The following is a 24654-nucleotide window of genomic DNA, read 5'->3' as shown; positions in this document are numbered from 1 at the left end:
CCAAATGTTACTCGATCAAAGTTATAGACACATTCATTGTAAGATTTTTTAACAGACACATTCATGAACGTATATGCATGACTATACATACATACGGATTCAAAATAATCTTAAGTAAGTAAGATATATATACTTCTCGTCCAAAACCCTAAATGGCGAACATCAATCATTTTATCAGTGAAAACCAAAAGATAAAGAGAAGCAAAAAATCAATAAATCCTTGATGAGATTCTTACGGATTTGATTTGAAATTGAAGACGAGATTTAAGGTTGCTTTCTCCGATAGTTCGTAAATATTTTAATTTTCGTGGACGTATAGGAATCTCTGATCAAACCATACGGCCTCGAATAATTGATTTACCTATTTAACAAAAAATAATAATTGATTTACCTTATAAATATTTTAGGCCTAATTATAGAATAATAACGTTCAAAAAGAAAAATTCCTCTATAATATGAAATAAAAGAGCCCTACCAAAAGATAATATGAAACAATAGAAAAAAAAATGAATCTCTTAACTGATGTCCTTTTTTCTAACTTACAAAACGATAATTAAAGCTTCTTAATCAATATTGAAAGGAACTAATTAAAGATAATTTTATTTTAATCAGCAATTTAAATTACGTCTAGTCGTAACCGATTTGATAAGACACTTCATCTAACACGTTTCACAACTAAATGGAAAACATCTAATATCTTCGATTAAAGACTAAAACGGATTTGTTCGTATATTCGGATGGATTGTTTTTGGTTTCAGATGATTTCTATTAATTAGTTTATTCTACAATAAGAAATAATTATTGGCGAGGACTTGATCGATCACCTAACACGAAGGTTTGGCTAACGGATGCGAGAAAAATAATTTTTTAATATGATCTGAATTTGACCTCCATTCTTTTAGCCAAATCTAGAGATGCCTTCAACCTATAATAATTTTGAAAATAATATAATGAAAAGGAAGAAAGTCTATCATTTCTTCAAGCAACTCTAATATATACCATATGACTTATGATATATGCATACATAATATATATGGATAATGTTATTTGTATGCATATTCAGTATAATACCAAGTAGCTTATTTATGTTTGAAGCTCGGACGGCTAAGACTTCATATAAATAGTATGATAAACATTTGGTCAAATTTTAATTAATGTCTAAACCATAAATATAATTTTAATTAATGCGCGTGTCAATTAATAAATTAGTGAGATTGATAACTTTAATTGGCCCTGAACCTTTCTAGTTACCCAAAAAACAAAAAAAAAAACAATGTAATACCACTTTCTGTGAACATTTTATTTTTATTTTTTATTTTTATTTTTGTAAATTTAACCGAAGATTTTAATTTAACTCCTATAATCTTATCATATCTACATTAAACGACCTCATAGCTGTGGTTATATCATCCATATAATCTGCCATAAGAATGTATCTGCAAGAGATAACCTAATCTAGGTATTAATCTCTCAAACTTTATACCAACAAAAAAATATCTCTCAATATAGAGATATAAATAAGAGATCTCTATAAATAATCATGTGTGTATTTGGAAAACTTTCATAAAGTTTATGATATAGTAGCTCTTAGAAAATGTTTGCAAACATAGACGTCGTACTTTACACATATCCACCGATGTGTTTTATATATGTACACGAAAGCTATACATATATATGTAAAGCACATACCCATCAAGATGTACATATATACACACATCAAGTACATATATACAAGATAGGTACGAATATAAACACCACCAAATTTACAAGGGTTTATATAGTTAATTAAGGATGTTTATAGAATTGATTATCATTATTCAGCAGCGACCGTTAAAATTAGCCAACATGGAGATAGGGACGACGCATAATCCTCTACTCCTCAAATCCATATTGTTGTTGTTGTTGTTGTTGTTTCCGTCAATGAGATTTCTCATCAGCGTCACTTTTTGTTCACCACCTTCTTGTATTTGGATTTGATGATCCCCCATGCCTCTAATATTTCCCTATCGTAAACCGTTTCAAAAACATATTTACGTGTTATATCCATCAAATATTATAGTGTAAACATTGTTGATACTAGAAGATCTCTGAATCTTCCTTATAAGTTATAACTAAAAAAAGAAATATTGAGTTATCAATAGACAATAATACACAACCAAGTCTAATCTTAATATACTATGCAAAAAGAAACTTCTCAATCTTTTCTTGTGGGTTAATTATTAATGAATTCAATTGCAAAGAGGATAGAGAGAGAAATAATTTGTATCGAAAAGAGAGTTAGAGAGATTACCATAACGAAACTAGAAGAGACATAGTCCTCAATTTTTCTAGGAGGCGTCTGAATATGTTCAAAGTGACTGACCTGTTCAATATCATTCATATAAAAATTACACATATGCTCTAACTACCACAAAGGGGAAATTATTTTATTTTTTGAAAGGAAAAAAAGAGACTAATTATTGGAGACAATTAGGTGATAATTACTCACTTATATCTTACAACTTAAATTAAAACTTAGAAAGATTCTTATGGATTAGAATTTCAATCATGGATCAGGTTTTAAGTTGATTGTGTTAGTTAAGTAGTATCTAACCTTAGGGCTGTTGACCGGAGAGCTAGCCGTGTCCTCCAAAGAATCATCCTCACAAATCTTTTTGGTTCTTCCCCTCCCAAACTTCAGTTTCGCCGGAAAATTAACGGGAAAACTCTTGCCGGAAAAGGCATGGGTGGCGGCGTCAGAGACCAGAGAAGTAGAGGTGGCAAGAAGTGAATAAGAACTCTTGTCTTGATGATCATTTTCTTCATGATGAGTAGTTCTATATTGATTTGAGAAATCATCAAGATAAGTTGTCCATCCACTCTCCTCTTGATGATCACCACCATGAGAATCATGATCATGAGCATCAATATCAATATCATCATCATGGGGGTGGTTTTGTTCATAAGAATTACAAGAGAATGTATCCATCATGTAGAGGGAGGAAGGAATAAGCCAAATAAAAATGGAATAATTCTTAAGTGGTTGCGTTGTGTATGTATATATAAGAAAGTCGCTAAATTTTCATGGTGTATTATAAAAAGCAAAATAAAATTAATTGGAGAGATAACAATCGGAATCTTGATGTGGTCATCACATGGGTCCCAATGCGTTGATCTAAATTATTTATAGAATACCTAAAGCCAACGACGGACTTCTAAAGAAGTGTATGGACCTTAACCTATCTTTAGAAAAATATGTCAACAGAACTGATAACTTTTATGTAAAGTGAAATGTTGTTTCAAAAAACAAAGAACATTATTTGCATATTATACAAAAGCATGGATTTAGTTTCTTAGGCCGATAGATATCATATAAGTGGATATTACACACTTCTTCTTTGAGTAGAAACGAAAACTACATTTTTTTCCTTTTCAAAATTAGCATAAACTTCAGATTTTTTATGGTTTTAATTTTTTTCCATGGCGTTCGTTTGACCCATTATTTAGCTTAGATGGGATTTGGCCCAATTTATCGTTGATTTTTCAGGAATTGATTTATACTTAGTTGAGACATTGCTTTCGACCAAATTTATTTATGCAAGTTAAGAATATTGAATGAGATAAACAAATAATGGTAGCATTAGTATACTATTATACATTATGTAAAATGATTTTTTGATGATCGAACCAAACATAGACAAAACAACACTAAACCACGATGAACAAAACAACGATCCATAAAGTGTTTGTCAGTGTGAAAAGTAATATAAAACGGTCGGTTGCGCTATGACAAATAAGTCCTCTAGATAACGTCTTTGATGTGGCTATTTCTTTTCAACTTCCAAACAAATATTTTAAACCCAAAATTTTTAAGGTTTGATGTATTTTTATCATTTTTTTAATTAACCTGAATACAACAAACCAAAATGAAAAAAGGGAAGAGTTAATATTTGGTTCGTTGAATAATGTTGCGTGAAACTTTCAAAGCCTAATAAAGACCTTTTTCTTTATCGTTAGCCGTTACAAAATGATAACACTAGAAAGTTGAAACTATTGGATTTGGATGAGCAAAAACATGACGAAACATGTGAAAAAGGAATACGATGAGATCTCGGTATCACAAAAACCGTAACTGATTTTGTTGGCCGTTTAAAACTGGAGCAGTTAAGTACACATATGACTATTTTTTGGAAGGAAGCTACAATACAATTCTGAATTTTAACTTTTAATCCCTCTTTCATCTTCATATGAATTGGCCATCAACGTTCTTATATAAAATGACATTTTCAAAATCTTGAAATACATCATACATGTATTTTGAGGTTTTAATTCGTAAAATAGCTCTTTTGAAAAACTTAATTTGGCAATTAACATCTCTTTGAAGCTCTAAAAGAAAGTAACAATTTCTAGTAAACAAATCAATTAACCCTTTTATTCTGAAAATTAAAATGACGATAATAGTGCATAACTAATATACCTATATGTGTCGTCAGTGAACGTTTATGGACATTTATAGACGTACATTACAGATCAAATATGTGTCTAAACGAGTCAAAGCACGTCACATTGCAACAGTTTTTGCATGTGTGTTTCTGTTAAATTCTACGATTTTTGGAAAGATCAAATCCGTCATACACTGATACACATTACAGAAGTGACATTCCCATGAATAAATCCCAAAAATGATATTGGTTTTTTTTGTTTGGTATAATTAAAATTGTATAGTATGCAAGAAAACCTAAATTTTGGACACTTCCTCACTTGAGACTATGTAAATGTGAAAACAATTTGATCTTACGTTAATACTCAAAGCGAAATGGTATTTACTATATAGAATTTACTGGAACCAAAAATCTCCAGTGGTCATCGAAAGAGAAAAGATTACAAAACCAAAAGAAATACAAAGAAAAACATATCACGATCTCCTCTTTTCTTTGTTTTCTTCTACCTCTCGAAACCATTTACTCTCCGTTTTTCTTTGTTTGTTTGTTTGTTTGAAAAGAAACAGATAACAATGGAGAAAAGCGGGCGAAATCTCCGCCGCTTCATCTCTCCATTTCGCTTAAATTCGACTAGTCCGATCAGTCCCACGGCGACAAGCTTTAGCGGTGAATTAAAAAAAAAAAAAAAAAACGCATTCTTCAGGATTCGCTTCTTTTATATTATATACAAATACATATTCTAGAAGTCGATGATTGGTTCTCCGATTGTGAGATTGCGCTCCACCGTCCATGGTAAGTCGAAGAGCTTCGCCGTCACAAACTTAAAGATCTTATTCACGTTTATGTTGTATGAAGCACTCGAGAAGAAGAGCGTCGCGTTTAAAGCCTTCGCATATGTTCTCGCCTGTTACACAAAACATTCCAAATGTAAAATAAATTATATTGAATTTCACTGTATTGATTTGTTACTAGAATTCAAATGACTTCAAAAGATATGGTTAAAAACATTACCTGGCTAGCAATTGTCCATTGCAGATCAATAGGAAGCTGAATAAACTCATCAAACTTGGTTCCTACCATAACTGGTATCGCCGTCTGTAATATATTTATCAAACCTATCAGTGTTTAGCTTCACCAAAACAATAACATTTGATCTTAAACAAAAAACATTGAAAAATATCATATTTTTTTTAAGTCTCAACTCTAATTTTCTACAATCACACTTTTAGATCCATATTTTTGTTCTTTGTCTATGCTTAGCCAAAATATACGTTACAGTCGCAACCAATCATCCCCAAAATTCTATACAACAAGACTAGGCTTCGGCAAAATACCGAAACCCGAAGACTCGAACCCGATTCGAATACCCGAACGCCCAGTTACAACCAATCAACCCTAAATTTCACACAACAAGATTAGACCTGGGTAAAATACCCTAAACCCGATCCGAATACCCGACCACCCAGGTCTAAATTTTAAAAGACTTTTAACAAAGAGCCCAAATTTGACAAATGATAGTGAAATTAATATTACCTGATTAGACTTCCTAGCTTGTTGATACCAGCTAATGACACTATTAAGCGTGCAACGACTGGTTAAATCAAACATAAAGAGAATGGCAACAGAGTCCTTGCAAGCCACAGGGATTTGATCTCGTGATCTCTCAGCTCCTATATAACAACAATGTTAATTAGTCTTCACATTATCATTACTGCTAAACTAATGTGGATTAACAACAATGATTAAGTACCTTCTAATTCCCAGATACTATATGAAATGCGAGCACCTCCCATGTATAACGTCTTGTCCGTACAATTTATACCTTTCTCCAATTCTCTCATTTCTACTTCTTTCTCTTCTCCAACATATTTCGCCTTTCAAATTCCCAAAAATTCAAAATCAATCTCAACGCAAATTCAAAATCAATCTCAACGCAAATTCAAAATCGAAAACGTATGTTGGATTCGAAATTATTCTTACCAGGAAGCTAGTTTTTCCGATTTCTGGATCTCCTAAGAGACTAATCTTCAAAGAAACCAAATCAGAATCCGATCTCCGATGACTGTTATCATTATCGTAAACAACCGACGAACGACGAACAAACTCACCACCACCACCACCACCACCGACGACGACATCGACGGCGGGGATCGGAGAAGGAGAAGGACGAGAAACAGTCGGAGACGGAAGAGCGCGAGAAAGCAAGAGATATCTCCGAGATTTGCCAGGAGTACAAGCAACGATTCTACTCCATAACAACCGTGTGAATCGTCGGAGAATCAAAATCCGACGATTCACTCTGTTCCTTAGATTGTTGATTCGAACAATTTTAAGACACGATTGAGCCATTGAGAAAATTCAAAATTCGAAATCGAAATAAGGAAGAAGGAAGAAGAAAGGAGAAGAATCTGGAAAAAAAAGAATTTGAGGAAGAAAGCAGCTTCAAGAAGAGATGGCCAAAGAGAAGCTGCTTGGATCCATTTTGGCCACGGAAGAAAAAGAGAGAGAGATTTGATTTCAATACATAATGCCCGAAGCTTTAGCTTTTCTGTGTTTCTTCCTCTTTTTTCGGAAGAGACGACACTCTTATTAAATGAATTTTGAAATTTACTATTTTTGATGGGATTTGAAAAATTTGCAACGAACTTTTCTGGTGAGATGTGATGACCACATACATCTTTGGGGCCTAAAGTTGACCTATGAATTTTTTGTACGAAAAAGACGTATCGATTATAGTCATGTATTACGTGCTTGCATTGTATGCAAAGTTTCTAGATTTTTTAGTCTGATATTGTTGACAAATTCAGGGTCCGAATGGTGACTGCGTTTTGCGGTGTAAGAAATAAAGTGCAGTACGGTTCAAATAGTAACAAAAATACGTAGATACATATGTATATGTAGAGATTTTGGTAGTGTTACACCACTGTTGCGATGCGGTTTTGGATGTGGTCTATATCACAATTCATGATCTCCGTACTACTACCAATTATCATTCATAATTTTAACTTTGGTGTTAATCAAGTTGATTTAGAAGAACTTATCTTCATGATTTGTAACTTTAAGTGATAAAACTAAATTCATCTAAGACTTATCTAAAGTTAAATCATGTTTGATTATTTTACTAAGAAAATAAAAATGTAATGAGTTAGTTTTCAGATGTGTGCAAGAAAGCATACAATGATGATGTGTGTCTTCATGTACCCACCACATGTGAGCCATGTTTTTGGATGATTACACACAAATGTGGGTTTCTTCCGATAATTTTAAAATACTGAAAACAAGGTTCAATATTCTCTCGACATAATCAAATTATGTAAGTTATAAACAAATCATATGATATTGGGGGAATCAAGTGCTGCTGATTTAATTCGGTTTAAAAATTGTTGGTTCAAATGATGGTATTTTGGTTTAATTATTGAGACCCACGTGAATTTAAAACCCACGTTAAAGAAAAGAGAGGCCTTATAAAGACATGTCTCCGACAACTGTTTTAAAAAAAATTATAACCAAAATGCACTATCGTATAATGGCTGCTAACTTTCCTGAGTTTGAATGATTTACTTAAAGTCGTGATTTCCAATAGACTTTCAAAATCATATAACTACATCTTTCACCATCATTGGCCAACGTTCTAATGGAGTTCAAATTAAATTAGTATCAAACGATTTTGTTATATCTAGATTTTTTTTTTTTTTTTTGTGTATACCAAACTCTTTCATTCAAACTAGAAAGATACAAACAGATTAGGATTATTCAGATAAACTCAAATAGCAAGCTTGAAAATTGAAACACTTTGATATCTAGTAATATAGATCTAATACTGTAAAAAAGGAGTAATTTATTGTAGGTCGTGATACAAATTTACAAAAACTTCAATATATACGTTAGTTTAGGTATACATAGAAAATTGTTTGAGTTTTGATACATTTGTGTGCAACAGATACATTTGTGTTATTTTAAATGACAAACGATTGCCTAATTGTTGGACCAACAAAAGAATAAATAAGACTTAAATGTGTAGACAGAAAATGGCACAGATACAACGTGACGGCCATTATTGGCTTGGCCAAGTATTTACTATTTATATCCTTTTTCGTTGTATGGTTTATAATGAGAATAATGAAAAGAAAAAGTATCAAGAATTTTTCTTCTTTACTTTTTTTTTTTTCTTTTTTTTGAATAAAATGTAAAATTTATTCGAAAAAACGTGTTTACATCAAGTGTAACGGAAATTTAATCGCTCCTTTCTCTAACTTTATGGAACAAATATAACATCTCGTCTAGTAGTTTATAAGAATATTTAGAAGTTCTTACAATCGTTTTCGTTATTTTTTATTAAACACGAATGAAAATAGTGCTTATATTAAAATGTCATAGATGCGTTAAGTAGGCGATTATTTTACTTTTGTTTACATCAAAATTTTGCCACTAACTAAAGCAAAGTTAGAGCAAGATAATACACATTTATAACTATGTCAGATATCGAATCATCAACTCCAAAATTTCTCCTTTGACAAAAAAAAACTCCAAATTTTCTCTGTGCCTCAAGTCCTCAACGCAAATGAGCTGGACTGATTTTATGATGTGAAAACTTTGTTTTATGTATAGTAATTTCAGTTTACTTAGGCCCATATATTAGGCCCATAGATCACCCTGCCCATTTTGTTGGAAGTCCAGTTCTTATTTTCCTTCACATTCTCAACAACAACAAAAATGCATCATACTGAAAGAGAGAAACTTTAATTGCATTCCAGTCTAACAAAATATCATTAAACTAAAGAAAAACTCAGTAACAAAAATAACTAAGATCTATCCAATCAAAGACATGCATATATATATAAATCAATAAAAAATAACGCAGTAACTATTATAATCTTGGCATACAAAAATACATAACCTACCTCTAACATTTTAAACAAGAACACAAAAAACTTAAAATTGAGTTGTAGAAGTTTAAAAGGTTGATCCATATCCTTTTTTACCAGCTCACATGTTACTTTGAGCATTTGCATCGGTTTACCGATGAATCTAATCGGTTCCTTGGATACCAAACTTTCATCAACCTGCATCATTCAGGAACAACTTCTTGTTTCTTGTTGCTCCATTTGTCCAACCTTTTGGAAGCTTCTTCCACCTGAAACAAATTAAAATAACTATCAAATCAATGAAAATATTTACGTAAACACTTAGCGCCTACAGGGCAGCTTAAAGTTTAGCAAACTTACTTCTTTTGTCCAATCTGTTCTAAACGTGACCCACGCCAAAATAAACGTTTGTATAACCGTACCACCGATCATCCCCGTCCATATACCCTATAGCATCATTAGCCTTAAATTTGTTATTCTAATATTCAATACAAGAATAATGGTAACTAATTAAAATGAAAGTTAAGAAAACTATCTTGCCTTGGCACCGAAGTTAAAGTAAAACCCAAAGAGAGCCCCAAGAGGAATTCCAATAATGTAGTAACATCCAACGTTAACCTTCGCCACAAACGTTTGCCAACCGCATCCAACCGCCACACCTATAATAAAATTTTCCCAATTGTTCAAAAAAAAAAAAAAAATCTTCGCTTATTCGGTTTGCGAAATTGCGGTGTATCGATCAGAAGGGTTTACCAGAGAGGACAGGTTGGATTCCGTTAAGGACAAGTGTTACGGCAAGAAGCGGACAGAGATCAGAAACAGCGTCCGAGACTTCTTTACCCTCAGTGAAAGCATAGCTTAAAACATCGCGGCACGCTAAAATAACAATGGCTAGGATCACACAAGTGATTAACGAATAAATGTTAACGATGATCACAGAAAAAGCTGCTGATTTAGGGTTCCCAGCTCCAAGTTCATTGCTCACTCTTACACTGTATCAACATCATAACACAATTTTTGTCACACTTCATCAGATTTAATAGGAGAAAAAGAGCTTATGGTTCAGTATGATTTAGCATTATTTAAGTGTGTAAAATGTAAGAATCCACATATTTTTATGGGGGTAGGTAAATTGGATAGAGACGTTTTCTATTTTATATGATTTAAATTTAGTGAAAACGATCATGCAAGTGGTGAGTTGGGACAAAACAGACCTTATCGCTGCATTGAATCCAACAGATATCATGAACACCCACCCTGAAATCGTCATGCTGTAACACAAAAACAAATAATTTAATATCGTACACTATCAAAAGCTAGTATGAAACCATTGTTGCTTGTAATGTTTTTACAACATTTTAAAATTGTAACTTTTGACTTGACATGAAAATCAAAGATATCATATTATAAAGATGGGAATTCCATACTGATTTGGGGCAACTACCTAAATTTGGTGGCTGCTTCTGTTTGGTAACAGAGGAAAGAGAACTTTTGGAAAACCTAAAAAATCTAGTACTTACGACTCAGATAAATCTTAAACTAATTAGTACTAGAAGAATATTGTATAATATCTTCGACAAAATAAAGAAGTAGATGCAGATTGGACGAAGAAATAATGTTTTATTCGATTCCATATGAGATAGTTTCATATGGTCATACAGAAATTGTTAAAGTTAAATTCTACTGCTTAAGAAGAAGACAAAAACAAATTCCAAAGAAAACCAAAACGAGAAGACTGAAAAGAAGAAATGTGATGTGACCATAGATTGTCTGTAGCGGAAGAAGTGTCAAATTTGTTCGCCATTAACTTAACTTTCATATCTAGTATCTACAACCAAACTTTGCTTTGTACTCCCTACAAAAAGTTTTGTTCTATGCTTTTCATATCGAATAATAATAATACTAAAAGTTTTGTCGAATCATTACTAGAAAAATTCATGGAAAAGTCTATAATCATACATATTCACGTGGAGTTTCAGGATATATAAAAAAGTGTTTTCTTGTAGAAACCAATAACTACTACCTATGATAAAACATAAATAAAATATCATGTGGAAGACAAATTAGACTAGAATAGGTAAAATGGAAACCAAAGAGGCAAAAACACTAGAATAGATAAACTTAAATTATTATTTTTTATGGTCAATAGGTGAAATTAATTTAGTAAACGAAATTAACTAGTAAAAATAAATTTTAAAGGAAATAATTAAATTGAGTTTGACTAAAAATAGGACTTACCAAATAGAGAGTGAATCAAGAGCAAGTTCAGGATTCTCGAGAAGTCCGGCAAGAAGAACGAGAATCTGAAAATACCAAGTCTCAAGGCAAAGCATCACGGCAGAAGCGGCGGAGAGTTTAAAGAAACTCCACAAACCCGAGAAAGCTTGAACACTAAAACCTCTCCACGTCTCACGACACCTCTCACTCGTCACAATATAAACAAACTGAGCCACGACTATAATCCACCACGACAAGCTAAGCACAAGCGACGCACCAAGAAGTCCCATACCAAGCTTGTAAACCGCGAGCCAACTTAAAAGAAGGTGAACAAAGAGCGTAGCCGTTGAGATATAAGCACTTGGAGCTACTATGCTTTGTGATTGGAGAAATTTTTGTATTGGAAAGTTCGCTGCGTAGGCAAAGATTTGAGGGATAAGACCGTAGACGAAGAGCGATGCGGCCGAAGCGATTGCGGGAGATTCACCGAGGAAGAGAAGGATTGGTTCGGAGAAAACGTAGATTAAAGTAAGGAGGAGGCCGGTGAGTGTTAGTAATACGGTTGATCTTTGGAGATAAACTCCAAGCATCTCGTATTTTCTACCACCGTACGCTTGACCACATAACGTCTCCACTGCACTCCCCATGCCTAGCTATCATCGAAAAAAACTCGAATTTTAAAGATGTGAAAAAAAACATAGCATATAGACGAAAATGATATAAAACGTAACATTCATACAAAAAATATATACAAGAAGAGGAGTTTTTGGTTGTTACCATGAGACCGTAAGCGAAGACTTGAATACCGGTGTTACCAAGAGAAGCGGCGGCGAGTTCGAGGTTACCGAGATGGCCGGAGAAGATTTGAGTAGACATGGACATGAGGTAGTTAATCATGTAGACGATGACGGCTGGTGCAGCGAGGTTAAAGAGAAGCTTTGATTCGATTATGGTGGCTTTACGTAGGCGGAGAAACAGAGGAGTTTCTACGTCGGAGAGGACAGTTTCTAGCTCGCCGTTGGTTGACTCCGGCGGAGATGGAGATGGTTGAGGATGGAGAAGCGGTTGGTGTACGCCGTCGTTTGGAGACGAGTCCATGATGATGATGGAGATTTGCTCTCTCTCTCTCTCTTTTTTTTTTTTTTGGTTTGTTGTTTTGTTTGTGGTGTTATCGCTTGAGGATGTGTGTGGCTAGTGTTGTGTATAAGTGTATATAGGTCCTATCGAGGGTGGCGAGTGACGGCTAATGATAGTTACAAATTTGTATGTTAATCATTGTATTATTTCTACCGAGAGAGTCCACGTCTCTCATTAAAAACACCAAAGGTTATTAATTATTAGAATTCTTTCTTTCGTTTTTAGTCAAAGATTGTATAACATTTCTATGGATATCGTAATTAACTTTACAAGATATCTATATGTAAAATGCAAATAGTTTTCTTTACAATATTTTGAGTTATTTCGATGACATATATTGGTTAATTAGTATTCATAATTTTAAAGAATAAATAACGTACAATCACATTTTAAAAATGTGATTAATTTCAAATTCAATGTTATTTAATTTATATGATGTCAAAAAAGAATTGTTATCTAATTTATATACCACACATTTGCTCATGGATATAGGTTTCAATACTATACACAAATCTGTTTATTTATTATATACTAATTTGCTTAAATTTTTTGAACAGAAAAAGACAAATAATAATGTAAAACTGTTTTGATACTTCAGACAAAATGAAAATATCTTTGAAACATGAAAAATTTGTTCCATGAAAAAGGAAACTGTTTATTCTTATCCTTATAAGGAAAATAATCTTTCAAGAAAGCAAATGATTAATCAAATTGGGGAAAAAAAAATGATATTGAGTGGGATCTTCAAATACAACAAAACACCGTATGCCAAAAACTCATTTTGTACATGGCCAAAACAAAATTATGGTTTACCGGGCCAGTTACACCCACACCCCCTTCTTAAATTGTTGGTCCGCCCACACAAGGTATAGTAGTCGTAAAAGCAAGCGTACTAGTATAAAAATGATATTTATGGATACGATTCCAAATAAAATTGTTCACCAATGGTTATATGGTCTACTGCGAGTACACGTTTCTCTCTTTCATTCATTCTTTCTCAGTCATTAATTCCAACCCAATGATATAGCTACTACGTTTAATATTCATATTAAATGAAAATTAAAGTAACATCAATGATTATAAATGCTTGCCAGTTGCCCCCATGGTTTAATTCCTAAGAATGGGCTATCGTATGCAATAAAAAGAAAGGTAAACAACTAAACACCAATGGTTATATCGGTTGTTTTGAAAAATCTTCACGAGCACGATTTTAGGAAGATAAAAAAATTTGAGTGTTCGAATAATTGCCACTTTCACATTCAATGTTTTTCTGCGTATTAGCATGCAGGCATATACTTCATGGGTCATCATGGCAGCTTAGCTCCTTTTGCCGTTAATAGATATCAACTCTATTGGAGATATGTGTAATCCGATTAGGATTAGTACAATATCTTTGATGATAGAGTTTCTAACCTATATTTTAGGGATTTATGTTTATCTCTTGATAGAGATCATTGTGTATAAATACCATAGTTAATGAATCAATAAAAGCAAGTCAGTTCAATACCTTATTCTACACCCAACTATGACATCTTCTCTAGTCAATAGAATAGTAGAGATCAAAACCAAGCTTGCAAAAGTTTAATTCGCTTAAAAATTAGATATAATCTTTAGAAATCGAATGTATCAGATTCGAGTCATATAGCAAAGACAATAGCAGTGTAAATGATAGACCCAAACTTGGTACTACAGCTTTTAATGAAGTTATTTGGCTCAAATAAACCCAACCAAAAAAGTAGCTACGTTTTATCAGTAATAGCTGCAACTTGTATCTATATTCTGTGCAATATAAATGAGAAAAACGCGAGGTTACTTTTTCCTTTCAAAAGTTTAGCTATTTGCAAAACGTACGAAAAAGCCTTAAACGGAAAAGACAAATTAGAACGAGTTTATAAAGTTTAAAAAGCCATTCAGTCAGGAGAGAAAAACTCAAAAAAGTTGAAACTTAGTTACCAATTGTTGCCTTGGTCTCCCACTTCTGGTATATAAAAAACAGAGTTAAGTTTTTAAAGGACAGAAAAATCCCACATTTTGGACTCTTTGCTAAGTAAGATATGGACGAGGACATGGAACATTTATGGAATGGACAAGTAGCATCTTAAGTATTTACCATGATAACTGAAGGAAATCTAAAATGTGAAGCATATGCAAGCTACTTTCTGGTTTGTTAATTTGTAATTATAATTCATAATTATCGATTACTCCAAAAAGTCCCTCTACATATCTACTTTTTATTATAAAGCCCATCTTGGCTCTATAGTCTATACACAGAGACAGAGTTCTCGAAAATAAAAGCAGAAATTACTCGCAAGGCCCAAATATGGACTAAAACGCGGACTGAAATAGCATAAATCATCAATCTACATTTTTATGGGCATTTTTCTCCATGTTTTATGACATTATGCATGTATATATTATGGCGAATTCTTCAGAAAAAGGTACCTAATCCTTCAATTATACATCTCAATTTATTGCCAACAGATATAAAAAACAATCGTATATCATCTAAATTTTGTTTTGTTGGATTTTCCATACTATCCAAAAACACAATCTATTATAGCATTTATTTTTTATGTGTTGACAAGAAATTTTTATTAAGCGTTTTTGACTAAATCAATTTTAGTTTTAAAACTATAAACTTATTTTTCTTATATGTATCCACCACATGCAATAGGCTCTGAAGTGCCATGAAAATTATGGTGAAATTGACCTAATCCCATGTGGAAGACACTCTTTACGATTTGTCAGCTCTTTTCCGCGTTTCGGCCTCTATTTTTGTTTCTTCGCTTAGTAATGCATATCATGCTGCATGGCCCATTTTAAAATTACATATACGTCAATATATTTTCTTTATTATAAAAACTTAACAAAATGACAGACATATTTCTTTTGTTAGTTTATGATTTAAATTTGTGTTAGTCGCTTTAATATATTTTAATTCCATGGTCTTCCTTCCTTAATAATTGGAGGGGTCTCTATTATGAAAAGAGATTGGCGGTTAGAATTGGATTTGATTTGGTCATAAAATCATAACTAGACAAAATCTAATTTTATACGACGGTTTGTATGTTTTGTTTTAAATTTTTGATGGATATGGACCTAATAAGCAACACCATACGTTTATTCCAAAAATATACCTTAGAATTGTATAATTTATCATGAACCAAACTATGGTTAAGTACTTAACTCTACTCGTTAGGCAGGGATAAGGGATTATTTCTGTTTTGCTGGACTTAGTGATATGCATAAGGAAAGATGGTTTGCGTTTTCACCACTATTATTAATTAGCATGCAATACTCCAAAAATATATAAATCAAAGGTTCGAAACTTTTTAAGATACAGAAAAGGATACTTAGTCGACAAAGTCTTAAAACCTGGGTAGTGGATTTCGACAACTGGATTATTCGACAATTTATAAAAGTTTTTTTTTTTTTGTCAAAGTTAATTTATAAGTTGCATTAAAATCTACAAGTTCTCGAAATTTTCATGGAAGTTGGTCCCCAAACTTCAATTGGAATATATATATATAAAGAGTAGTGTTATGATTTGTGAGCTTGCAAGACCTACCTAACCCATACTACGTTCACATTAGTTTATGTACATTAATTAAGCGACGTTTTCTTTTTTTAAAAAAATTTAATTAAGCGACGTTAATCAAAGTCTATCGAGAAATCAATAAATTATACTGCTTGAACTTTGTAGCTTCCATAATTTTGACCGAAAGTAAAAAGGAAACATCGTAATTAGATTTTGTATACTTGTTAAGAGTGCTGAGGCAAGCATGACACATCAATTCGATCGTGACAGGAAAATTTGTAAATTTCGATTTTATTGCTATGTTTTTTTTTGATAAATCTTATCGGCTGTCCAGTGAGCTTTGATAGAAATATACCGAAATATTTCAAAATAGACTACTTCCCGAAAAGTCACCACAATGTCTATCTTAAATTTGAATGTTTTCCGACTAATGCTAGGAAATAATTAGACTACCTGCATTTTTAACTACCAGATAAACTAACTAGACTAAGATCCAACTGACAGATTTTCCAAACAAATGTGATTTTTATTTTCATTGAGGATCGAACTCGGATTTGGAAGTTTCACCCTTCACCACAGCTCCCTCCTACTATTGGACTATATATGCTCGCGCTGCTATGTTTTTCTTTAATTAAACAAAATTTTACATTCGAGATACGTTGAACTGAAAAAATTGATATGTTAAGAAAATTATTAAGACTCGATATTTTCGCAGTTCTTTCACCATCAAAAGCAAATCCATAAATTGCAATGTTCTGGGTTGATATTTTTGCGGTTCTTTTACCATCAAAATCAAATTCATATATCGCAATGTTCTCCATATGTTTGTGTACTATGGCTATATTGATTCCATTTACACTTCTCTTTTTTTTTTTTTTTTGCTAAAGTGCAGTACTATTTGTTGTTAAATTGTTAGTGATGAAAGTCATTACAATGCAAAGTGTATTAATTTTTTATCAAAGAGAAGAAAAAAGATATTAATTTTACAGAAATATATTATATTCTCACCCAAGCAACCGTGAAAAGACAAAACGTACACATGATAAAAGAACGATCCACTTATGTGATTGATTACATATCTATATAGTTTGTATAATTATATAAAACATAAATCGTGTTGTGACAGAACATCTAAGATAATAATTACGACACCAATAAAAATAAAAATTAAGACCTCACTTACTCATTGCAAATGCTCCGGCGCATAAATCGCTTCTCTCATGTGCTCTCTCTCTCTTCTTCGTGTATATATACACTCCATATTAACCCTCACCATCTCATGTCTCTTTATCTTATATTGTAGACATTGACATATATCAATGGGGAATTGCCTAAGACACGACAATGGCGTTGCCAGAAAAGAGAAAGACGATCTCGATCCGGAGCCGCTGGTAAAGTTATTGGAAGAAGGTAAAACGAGTTTCCGTGGGGAAGAAGAAAGTGAAAGATCAACGGAAGAAGAATCTAAAGTGGTAAGGATAAAAGTTGTGGTGACAAAGAAAGAACTTAGACAGATCTTGGGTCACAAGAATGGTATAAACTCCATTCAACAGTTAGTTCATGTTCTCAAAGATAGTGGCAGAAACATCTCCATGGCTAGTTATGAAGAAGATGAGAAAGAGGAAGGTGATGAAAATTGGAGGCCTACGTTAGAAAGCATTCCTGAGAGTCATTATTGATATTAATCATATATTTATAACTAATAATCCATCTACAGTACCTTTTGACTTTTTCCAAGATGACTGTTTGTTTTGTTGTCTATGATTGCTCCTTTTTAACCAATGCTATCACATTAACATTGGTGTTTTTTTTTTAATTACTTTTTTTTTTTTGTTCTCGTTTGTTGTTTCCATCATGTTTGGTGCTTTGTGTTTTTGTTAGAGCGCTAACCAACCATTATATGTCATTATGTGTCTTGTTCTATCACCCATAAATAAATTACTTGTGGCATTTCTTAAATTTCACATATACCACCTATTTAAAATAAGATCGTAAAGAGCTTCACCAATCAAGCATGTTTTATTCATAGGCATAAGTCATATCCACTTAACCTTAAAAAGAAACAAGCAGATAAAACTGTAAGGCCCAATTTTTGGATGCACACGGAATGGGCTGTTTCAGTGGGGGCATAGCTCAGCCTCATATAGTCTCTTATCAACTGAATTGACCAAATAGTTTTTTTTTTTTTTCTTCAACAACCAGTTTGGTTGATTCTTAGAACCATTTTTTGTTTTTTTTTGCTTTCTATGATATAACAACATTAGAGCGGAAAATCTGAGAGACTTAAAACTTCTTCAAGATACTAATATATAGTAAAAAGCATAGAAAATATTTGTATAATACTATGCATCTATAATCTATATCGTATTTATGATTTCTGTATAAAACGTTTGTACTTTAAAATGCATTTTTAGATAGAGACAATTATATTTATAAATGGATGATGCATCGAAATTTCCATATAAATATTAACGTGTCAATATATTATTCAACAGTTATCTCAATTCGAACACACATATATACATATCTATACTATATAGTATATGATTGGAACAGGAGTTTCACGTTGCATGCCAGGACAAGCTGAACTACAAAGAGTTGTGGTCGGCAAAAGCTTAGAGATTGCGTGAACAAATTGTCTAATACGAAATAATCATTGATATAGATTTTTAGTCAAGCTTTATTTAAAATTATTTATTTTGAAGCATAACTCGATATATATTAGGTTAGAATTAACATGTGTCGACAGGTACGATTTGCATCTAGTAACCGATGCAATGCACATCCGCACATGTACGTTTAGACAAAATAAATAGACCGTCAAAATTTTTAGGTAGGGGATTAGAGAGATTAAAGATAATACACATAATATCTATGCCAATATTTGAAAATATGAATACGTTAAGTCATTAATCTAGTCGTTAAAGTGAAATGTGAATGGCCATAAAGATATGAAGAGTTTGCTATTATTAACTTTTCCATGGAAAGTAAGCTGGTAGCTTAATTGTCTTTCTATTCTATGATTGGAAAATCTTAATATGTACTAGCCATTATTTTTGAAATTTCTAATTTTATCGATTTAACCTAATGGTTTAACTATGTCTTTGTAAGTTGTTGAGAGAATTATAAATTTAAATTACTTTTACTTGTAATTATTTTGAAAATATATATTATGGGTTTCCACTGGTTTTAGTTGAAATTTGTTTGTATTTTGAGCTTAATTTGATAACTCATTACATTTTGTAAGAAAGCTGAAATTTTTAAATTGAGGGACTGTACATAGAAGGAGTATGGAGTCAGCAATGTTTATCGTGAGAAAACAAGCCAGATTTTTGTATATTCTTAAAAATGAAAAGATTTTTCTATATTGATGTATAACCGAATTCACCATGCATGGAGATAAAAAGGGTGGGGCATATGTGGTACTAATATATCATTCAAGATTTTTCTTATCGTCGCATTATTATTGTGGCCTTATTATTTTCATCATGGAATGACATGTGACACATTCAAAGTTGGCATAGATTCCCCAAAACAATCATACTTTTGGTCTGTTTTGGTTTTCTATCTCATGTTGATGATGAAATGACTCAGATTCTATTTTATTATACAGTATAACTTTATCTAAAATGCCATTTTACGACATATTTTTGTTTTCGAATAGTTTAAAGTGTTTTGTTAGTATGTAAGTTTGGTTTGTTGTAGATTTCTGTCTAGAGTACGGATCTCTACTGATCACAGCCATTTTGATGTGATTTACAAACAAATATTTTTTGAGTCATATATCAAATCATACATCTTGACATAATTTGTATATATGATTGAATTCAGGTTGGATACTTGCTCAAATAATCAAAATTTTGTTCTCATTTTACTACGTCGTGAAGATTCATGAGTTTTCAACTCCAATCGATTGGATTGACCAATATCTTTTATATAGTATTACATTATTTTCTATCATATGACTAATATGAAATTCCCAACAGACACCTTTTTTTTTTTGGGCAAAATCCTAACAAGCATATCATATATTTTTCTCACAAAGAAAATATAAGAATCTTTAGTATATCCTTTAGAGTTAACATAACAAATTCGATTCTATAATACGACTACGTGTTGAATTGGCTATGGTTGGGCTATGAGACTAGTGGGATTGTCCCACATAAGCTTAATAATGCACATTCATGTTTATATTAACTAAATCTTGATTAGAATCACTTACCCTTTTCCAAAAGTTTTGAGAAAATATATCTTTTGGGGAAGACTGAACACTAAATAATCTCAATTACTTCACCAACCCAACAAAACTAGAATCCGATACCAATTTACTAAAGAGTACAATGGTTATAAATCAATAAGAACATTGAAAAAACAGTTCATGAAAAGTATCCATTATTCAGTGTCAGTGTAGTTCACTTAGTTGAACAAATATTGTTTTTACTCTACTTTTATTCTTTTTTTTTAGTTTTGGCAAACTATTCTACATTTATTTGGTCTTTTCTTTTTCCAGTGTACTAAAACAAGTTTCCATTGTTTTTATCTGATTGGTGTGCAAGAAGATGAACCCACTCTATTTGTTTATTCTAACTTTAAACACAGACTCTTGGTTTCTAGAATATAACTCACCATGAAAACTATAGAAACAAATGTCCTATTTTAATATGATTTTAACTTATAACAATTAGTATTGACGTGGATACATTAATTATATAGTAGGGCCGATGCTAACGTTCATGAATAGAGAATCCCAGTATAATGGTGAAACTATAATCATGACGTCCACAAAGAAAGATTGCAACTTGTAGTGGTCGGGGAACCTTAAACCTCAACTTTACCTTAACCATTGGAGGAAAAATTCTATAATGAACTTTAACTTTAATGTATTTGCTGCTTTCTTGACTTATATTGCTAACATCATTTCAAGTAGAGGGATCAATTCATTAACATGTACAGCTTTTTAATCAGTGGATCTCTCTAAGTAAATATCTTCCTCCATTTCATGGATTTTTTTACATGTCATATTCACCTTGATTACAGTCACTTTCGAATATTACTTATAACGGAAATAATATGTTTTTTTTTTGCTTTACACATCTCTGGTTGAATACGCAATTCGTAATTTCCTATGTGACACCTGAAATCTTGTATCTTTCTTAAAAGTTATAGACTAGCTTCTTGTGGATCTAACAAATCCTTTTAGCTAAAAATAATCCATTAAACCTAGTTCCAAATGATTCAACATTTTGGTATACTAAATTACTAAGTGTATGTCCTAGGGATGTTGTGAACAAAAACCAGTCTGATTTAAACATACTCTTGGTGATATATATATATAGTCATAATTTTCTTAATCAAGTACAAATTGGTTCATGATTTTTTGATCCACCAAAACATTTCTAATGAAACGAAATACTCATTAAAGAACAACACTCACACTAATGATTGAACATTAATATGAACCATGTGATATTGAAGTGAAAGCACTAACTTTAATGCTTAACAAGTCATCCCAAAATATTAGAGACCATGCATATTTGTACCAGTGAGAGTTCAGATTAATCTTGAACCTTGTGTGTATAACTCAGTAAAAACTGTCCACGTGGTAGATCAATAAACAACCACAATCTGGCACACATGATATAAAGACAAAGATTTTTGATATGTCTCCAATTAATGTAAAATCTTAACAATAAAAAACAATTCTATAGTATGGATGGTAAGAGATTTGTTGAAGGAGAAGAGGACGTGGGAAAAATACAAAGAAGCTAAAAAAAAACTCATTGCAACCACAAACAAAATGGTATAAAGAGACAAAAGAGAGTAATGGACATGGGGAATTACAAAGAAGCAGAAAACCTTGCAACCACATGAAATAAACAAATGTCTTTGTCATAAGATAATGAAATCACACTGTTGTCTCAATGTTTGTTTAGATCTATCTGATCATATATCGCTGAAACAACCACACAAAAAGCAAAGCCACATTTTATATAAAGACCCATCATATATCAATCAATCCCCATCTCTCTTCACATGCCCATTTGAATCGTATCTCCTCTCATTTCTTCTTTTGTTTTGTTGGAGTTAGATAAAATCAAAGGTCTAATAAAAGTGTCAAAACCCTTATCGCTATAACCTCCACTACCATCTTAAACTTCTCCTTATAACTCACGCTTCTCTGCTTTCTTCTCTCAGAGTCTAACTGCTCAAATAAGAAAATGGTGAGTTAAAAAGTTTTTTCTCTCTGTTTTTTTTTTGTTTCCTCTGTTTCTTATGTTCTTAATGGTTTTGCTTGTCTCTAAAGGTTCATGTGTCATCATCTCATGGAGCCAAAGATGGCTCTGAAGAAGCCTATGATTACAGAGGAAACCCACCAGATAAGTCTAAAACCGGTGGATGGTTAGGCGCCGGTTTAATTTTAGGTAAAGTCTTAATTCTTAATGTGAAAAAAGAGTGACTCCTCTGTTTCTAACACTCCTCTGTATCTTCTTAATGTGAAGGGAGCGAGCTATCAGAGAGAATATGCGTGATGGGCATATCAATGAATCTAGTGACGTACCTTGTTGGAGATTTACACATCTCATCAGCTAAATCAGCGACCATAGTCACCAACTTCATGGGAACTCTTAACCTTCTAGGGCTTCTCGGTGGTTTTTTGGCTGACGCTAAACTCGGTCGCTACAAGATGGTTGCAATCTCAGCTTCTGTCACAGCTCTGGTAAGCTCTTAAACCACGTACTTGTAGCTCGATTGGCTTGAGACTTTCTAGCTCTAATTCCTTGTTTCTGTGAAAACAGGGAGTGTTGCTTTTGACGGTGGCTACAACTATCTCAAGCATGAGACCACCAATATGTGACGATTTCAGGAGACTTCATCATCAGTGCATAGAAGCAAACGGACACCAGTTGGCTCTTCTCTATGTTGCTCTCTATACCATAGCTCTAGGCGGAGGAGGAATCAAATCCAACGTCTCTGGTTTTGGGTCTGACCAGTTCGATACTAGTGATCCTAAAGAAGAGAAACAGATGATTTTCTTCTTCAACAGATTCTATTTCTCCATCAGCGTCGGCTCTCTCTTCGCCGTGATTGCTCTTGTTTACGTTCAGGACAACGTCGGGAGAGGCTGGGGTTACGGGATCTCTGCCGCGACTATGGTGGTTGCAGCCATTGTTTTACTCTGCGGAACGAAACGGTACCGTTTCAAGAAACCTAAAGGAAGCCCTTTTACAACAATATGGAGGGTTGGTTTCTTGGCTTGGAAGAAAAGAAAGGAGAGTTACCCTGCGCATCCAAGTCTTTTGAACGGTTATGACAACACCACGGTTCCACACACAGAGATGCTTAAGTGTTTAGACAAAGCCGCAATTTCCAAGAACGAGAGCTCTCCTAGCTCGAAGGACTTCGAAGAGAAGGATCCGTGGATCGTTTCGACTGTTACACAAGTCGAAGAAGTGAAACTCGTGATGAAATTGGTACCGATTTGGGCAACGAACATTCTTTTCTGGACGATTTACTCCCAAATGACGACTTTCACGGTCGAACAAGCGACGTTTATGGACCGAAAACTCGGATCTTTCACTGTTCCTGCAGGCTCTTACTCTGCTTTCCTCATACTCACAATTCTCCTCTTCACTTCCCTTAACGAGAGAGTCTTTGTTCCTTTAACAAGAAGGCTCACAAAAAAGCCTCAAGGAATCACAAGCCTACAGAGAATCGGAGTAGGGCTAGTATTCTCAATGGCTGCAATGGCTGTAGCCGCGGTTATAGAGAACGCTAGACGCGAGGCAGCGGTTAACAACGATAAGAAAATAAGCGCGTTTTGGTTGGTTCCACAATATTTCTTAGTCGGTGCGGGTGAGGCCTTTGCTTACGTTGGACAGCTTGAGTTCTTTATAAGAGAAGCACCAGAGAGGATGAAATCGATGAGCACCGGATTGTTTCTAAGCACGATATCGATGGGATTCTTCGTGAGTAGCTTGCTTGTTTCGCTTGTTGATAGGGTTACAGACAAAAGCTGGCTTAGAAGTAACCTTAACAAAGCGAGATTGAACTACTTCTACTGGTTACTTGTTGTCTTGGGAGCATTGAACTTCTTGATTTTTATTGTGTTTGCCATGAAACATCAGTATAAAGCTGATGTGATTACTGTTGTTGTGACTGATGATGATTCAGTGGAGAAGGAAGTGACGAAGAAAGAGAGCTCTGAATTTGAGCTTAAGGACATTCCTTGAAACCAGATTTAGAAGAAGAAAAAAAACCTCTGGTTTTGTTATTTGCTTTGAAGATTTCATTTTGTCTTTGTATTTTTAGTATATTGTGTGTATGAAATAGAAAGATTACTATATGGTTTGGATTGTATTTTTTTTTGTAAGATTTTTAAAAATTTAGTTACTATAGTTTTTTCTCCTGCTCTTTCAAGAACTCTACAAAACGACGCGTTTTGTTCTCTTTAGTCGATACTGAAGTTATAAAACAG

The 24654-nt window shown here is 33.0% G+C and overlaps 5 protein-coding genes and 1 long non-coding RNA gene across 9 annotated transcripts; 3 read left to right on the top strand and 3 right to left on the bottom strand.

Annotated features, from left to right (window-relative positions):
* Positions 1-1456: 1456 nt before the first annotated feature.
* AT3G21710 (uncharacterized protein) lies at positions 1457-3035 on the bottom strand. 2 transcript variants are annotated; one of them, NM_202621.3, is made up of 3 exons: positions 2594-3035; positions 2291-2362; positions 1457-2003 (listed from the first exon to the last, which is right to left on the bottom strand). In NM_202621.3, exons 1-3 carry the CDS (start codon positions 2969-2971, stop codon positions 1818-1820), a joined length of 636 nt encoding a protein of 211 aa, NP_974350.1. In that variant the 5' UTR covers positions 2972-3035; the 3' UTR covers positions 1457-1817. The 2 variants fall into 2 exon arrangements, with proteins under 2 accessions (NP_974350.1, NP_188808.2); NM_113066.3 differs by having other exon boundaries at positions 1457-2362.
* Positions 3036-4710: 1675 nt separating this feature from the next.
* SGP2 (Ras-related small GTP-binding family protein) lies at positions 4711-7086 on the bottom strand. Of its 3 annotated transcripts, none has more exons than NM_180291.3 (5): positions 6402-7086; positions 6172-6295; positions 5955-6091; positions 5433-5516; positions 4711-5325 (listed from the first exon to the last, which is right to left on the bottom strand). In NM_180291.3, exons 1-5 carry the CDS (start codon positions 6768-6770, stop codon positions 5161-5163), a joined length of 879 nt encoding a protein of 292 aa, NP_850622.1. In that variant the 5' UTR covers positions 6771-7086; the 3' UTR covers positions 4711-5160. The 3 variants fall into 3 exon arrangements, with proteins under 3 accessions (NP_850622.1, NP_850621.1, NP_566690.1); NM_113065.2 differs by having other exon boundaries at positions 4996-5325; positions 5955-6088; positions 6402-6981; NM_180290.2 differs by having other exon boundaries at positions 4778-5516; positions 5955-6088; positions 6402-6876.
* A 1875-nt stretch (positions 7087-8961) lies between these two features.
* Positions 8962-12767, bottom strand: AT3G21690 (MATE efflux family protein). The gene is made up of 7 exons (NM_113064.5): positions 12281-12767; positions 11525-12156; positions 10501-10557; positions 10040-10278; positions 9827-9945; positions 9647-9733; positions 8962-9555 (listed from the first exon to the last, which is right to left on the bottom strand). Exons 1-7 carry the CDS (start codon positions 12599-12601, stop codon positions 9490-9492), a joined length of 1521 nt encoding a protein of 506 aa, NP_188806.1. The 5' UTR covers positions 12602-12767; the 3' UTR covers positions 8962-9489.
* A 2635-nt stretch (positions 12768-15402) lies between these two features.
* AT3G04145 lies at positions 15403-15628 on the top strand. The gene has a single exon (NR_141068.1). It is a non-coding gene; the product is annotated as an other RNA (long non-coding RNA).
* Positions 15629-17127: 1499 nt separating this feature from the next.
* AT3G21680 (uncharacterized protein) lies at positions 17128-18137 on the top strand. The gene has a single exon (NM_001338548.1). It carries the CDS (start codon positions 17498-17500, stop codon positions 17855-17857), a length of 360 nt encoding a protein of 119 aa, NP_001319612.1. The 5' UTR covers positions 17128-17497; the 3' UTR covers positions 17858-18137.
* A 4008-nt stretch (positions 18138-22145) lies between these two features.
* On the top strand, positions 22146-24594 carry AT3G21670 (Major facilitator superfamily protein). The gene is made up of 4 exons (NM_113062.3): positions 22146-22399; positions 22483-22600; positions 22679-22896; positions 22976-24594. Exons 1-4 carry the CDS (start codon positions 22397-22399, stop codon positions 24407-24409), a joined length of 1773 nt encoding a protein of 590 aa, NP_188804.1. The 5' UTR covers positions 22146-22396; the 3' UTR covers positions 24410-24594.
* Positions 24595-24654: the final 60 nt, after the last annotated feature.

The sequence above is a fragment of the Arabidopsis thaliana genome, chromosome 3 (genome assembly GCF_000001735.4).
Source record: "Arabidopsis thaliana chromosome 3, partial sequence".
NCBI lineage: Eukaryota > Viridiplantae > Streptophyta > Magnoliopsida > Brassicales > Brassicaceae > Arabidopsis > Arabidopsis thaliana.
The sequence above is the reverse complement of the archived record's forward strand: the minus strand, read 5'-3'. Positions and strand labels throughout refer to the sequence as shown.

Coding starts and splice junctions, on each gene's coding strand:
- AT3G21710 (NM_202621.3), bottom strand. CDS start 2,971: ATGATGGATACATTCTCTTGTAATTCTTATGAACAAAACCACCCCCAT. Junction 2,363..2,593: donor CTCCGGTCAACAGCCCTAAG/GTTAGATACTAC, acceptor GATATTGAACAG/GTCAGTCACTTTGAACATAT. Junction 2,004..2,290: donor TCTCTTCTAGTTTCGTTATG/GTAATCTCTCTA, acceptor GGTTTACGATAG/GGAAATATTAGAGGCATGGG.
- SGP2 (NM_180291.3), bottom strand. CDS start 6,770: ATGGCTCAATCGTGTCTTAAAATTGTTCGAATCAACAATCTAAGGAAC. Junction 6,296..6,401: donor TCGGAAAAACTAGCTTCCTG/GTAAGAATAATT, acceptor GGAATTTGAAAG/GCGAAATATGTTGGAGAAGA. Junction 6,092..6,171: donor TAGTATCTGGGAATTAGAAG/GTACTTAATCAT, acceptor GTTGTTATATAG/GAGCTGAGAGATCACGAGAT.
- AT3G21690 (NM_113064.5), bottom strand. CDS start 12,601: ATGGACTCGTCTCCAAACGACGGCGTACACCAACCGCTTCTCCATCCT. Junction 9,946..10,039: donor AATCCAACCTGTCCTCTCTG/GTAAACCCTTCT, acceptor ATTTTATTATAG/GTGTGGCGGTTGGATGCGGT. Junction 9,734..9,826: donor ACTTTAACTTCGGTGCCAAG/GCAAGATAGTTT, acceptor ATGATGCTATAG/GGTATATGGACGGGGATGAT.
- AT3G21680 (NM_001338548.1), top strand. CDS start 17,498: ATGGGGAATTGCCTAAGACACGACAATGGCGTTGCCAGAAAAGAGAAA.
- AT3G21670 (NM_113062.3), top strand. Junction 22,601..22,678: donor AGGCGCCGGTTTAATTTTAG/GTAAAGTCTTAA, acceptor CTTAATGTGAAG/GGAGCGAGCTATCAGAGAGA. Junction 22,897..22,975: donor CAGCTTCTGTCACAGCTCTG/GTAAGCTCTTAA, acceptor CTGTGAAAACAG/GGAGTGTTGCTTTTGACGGT.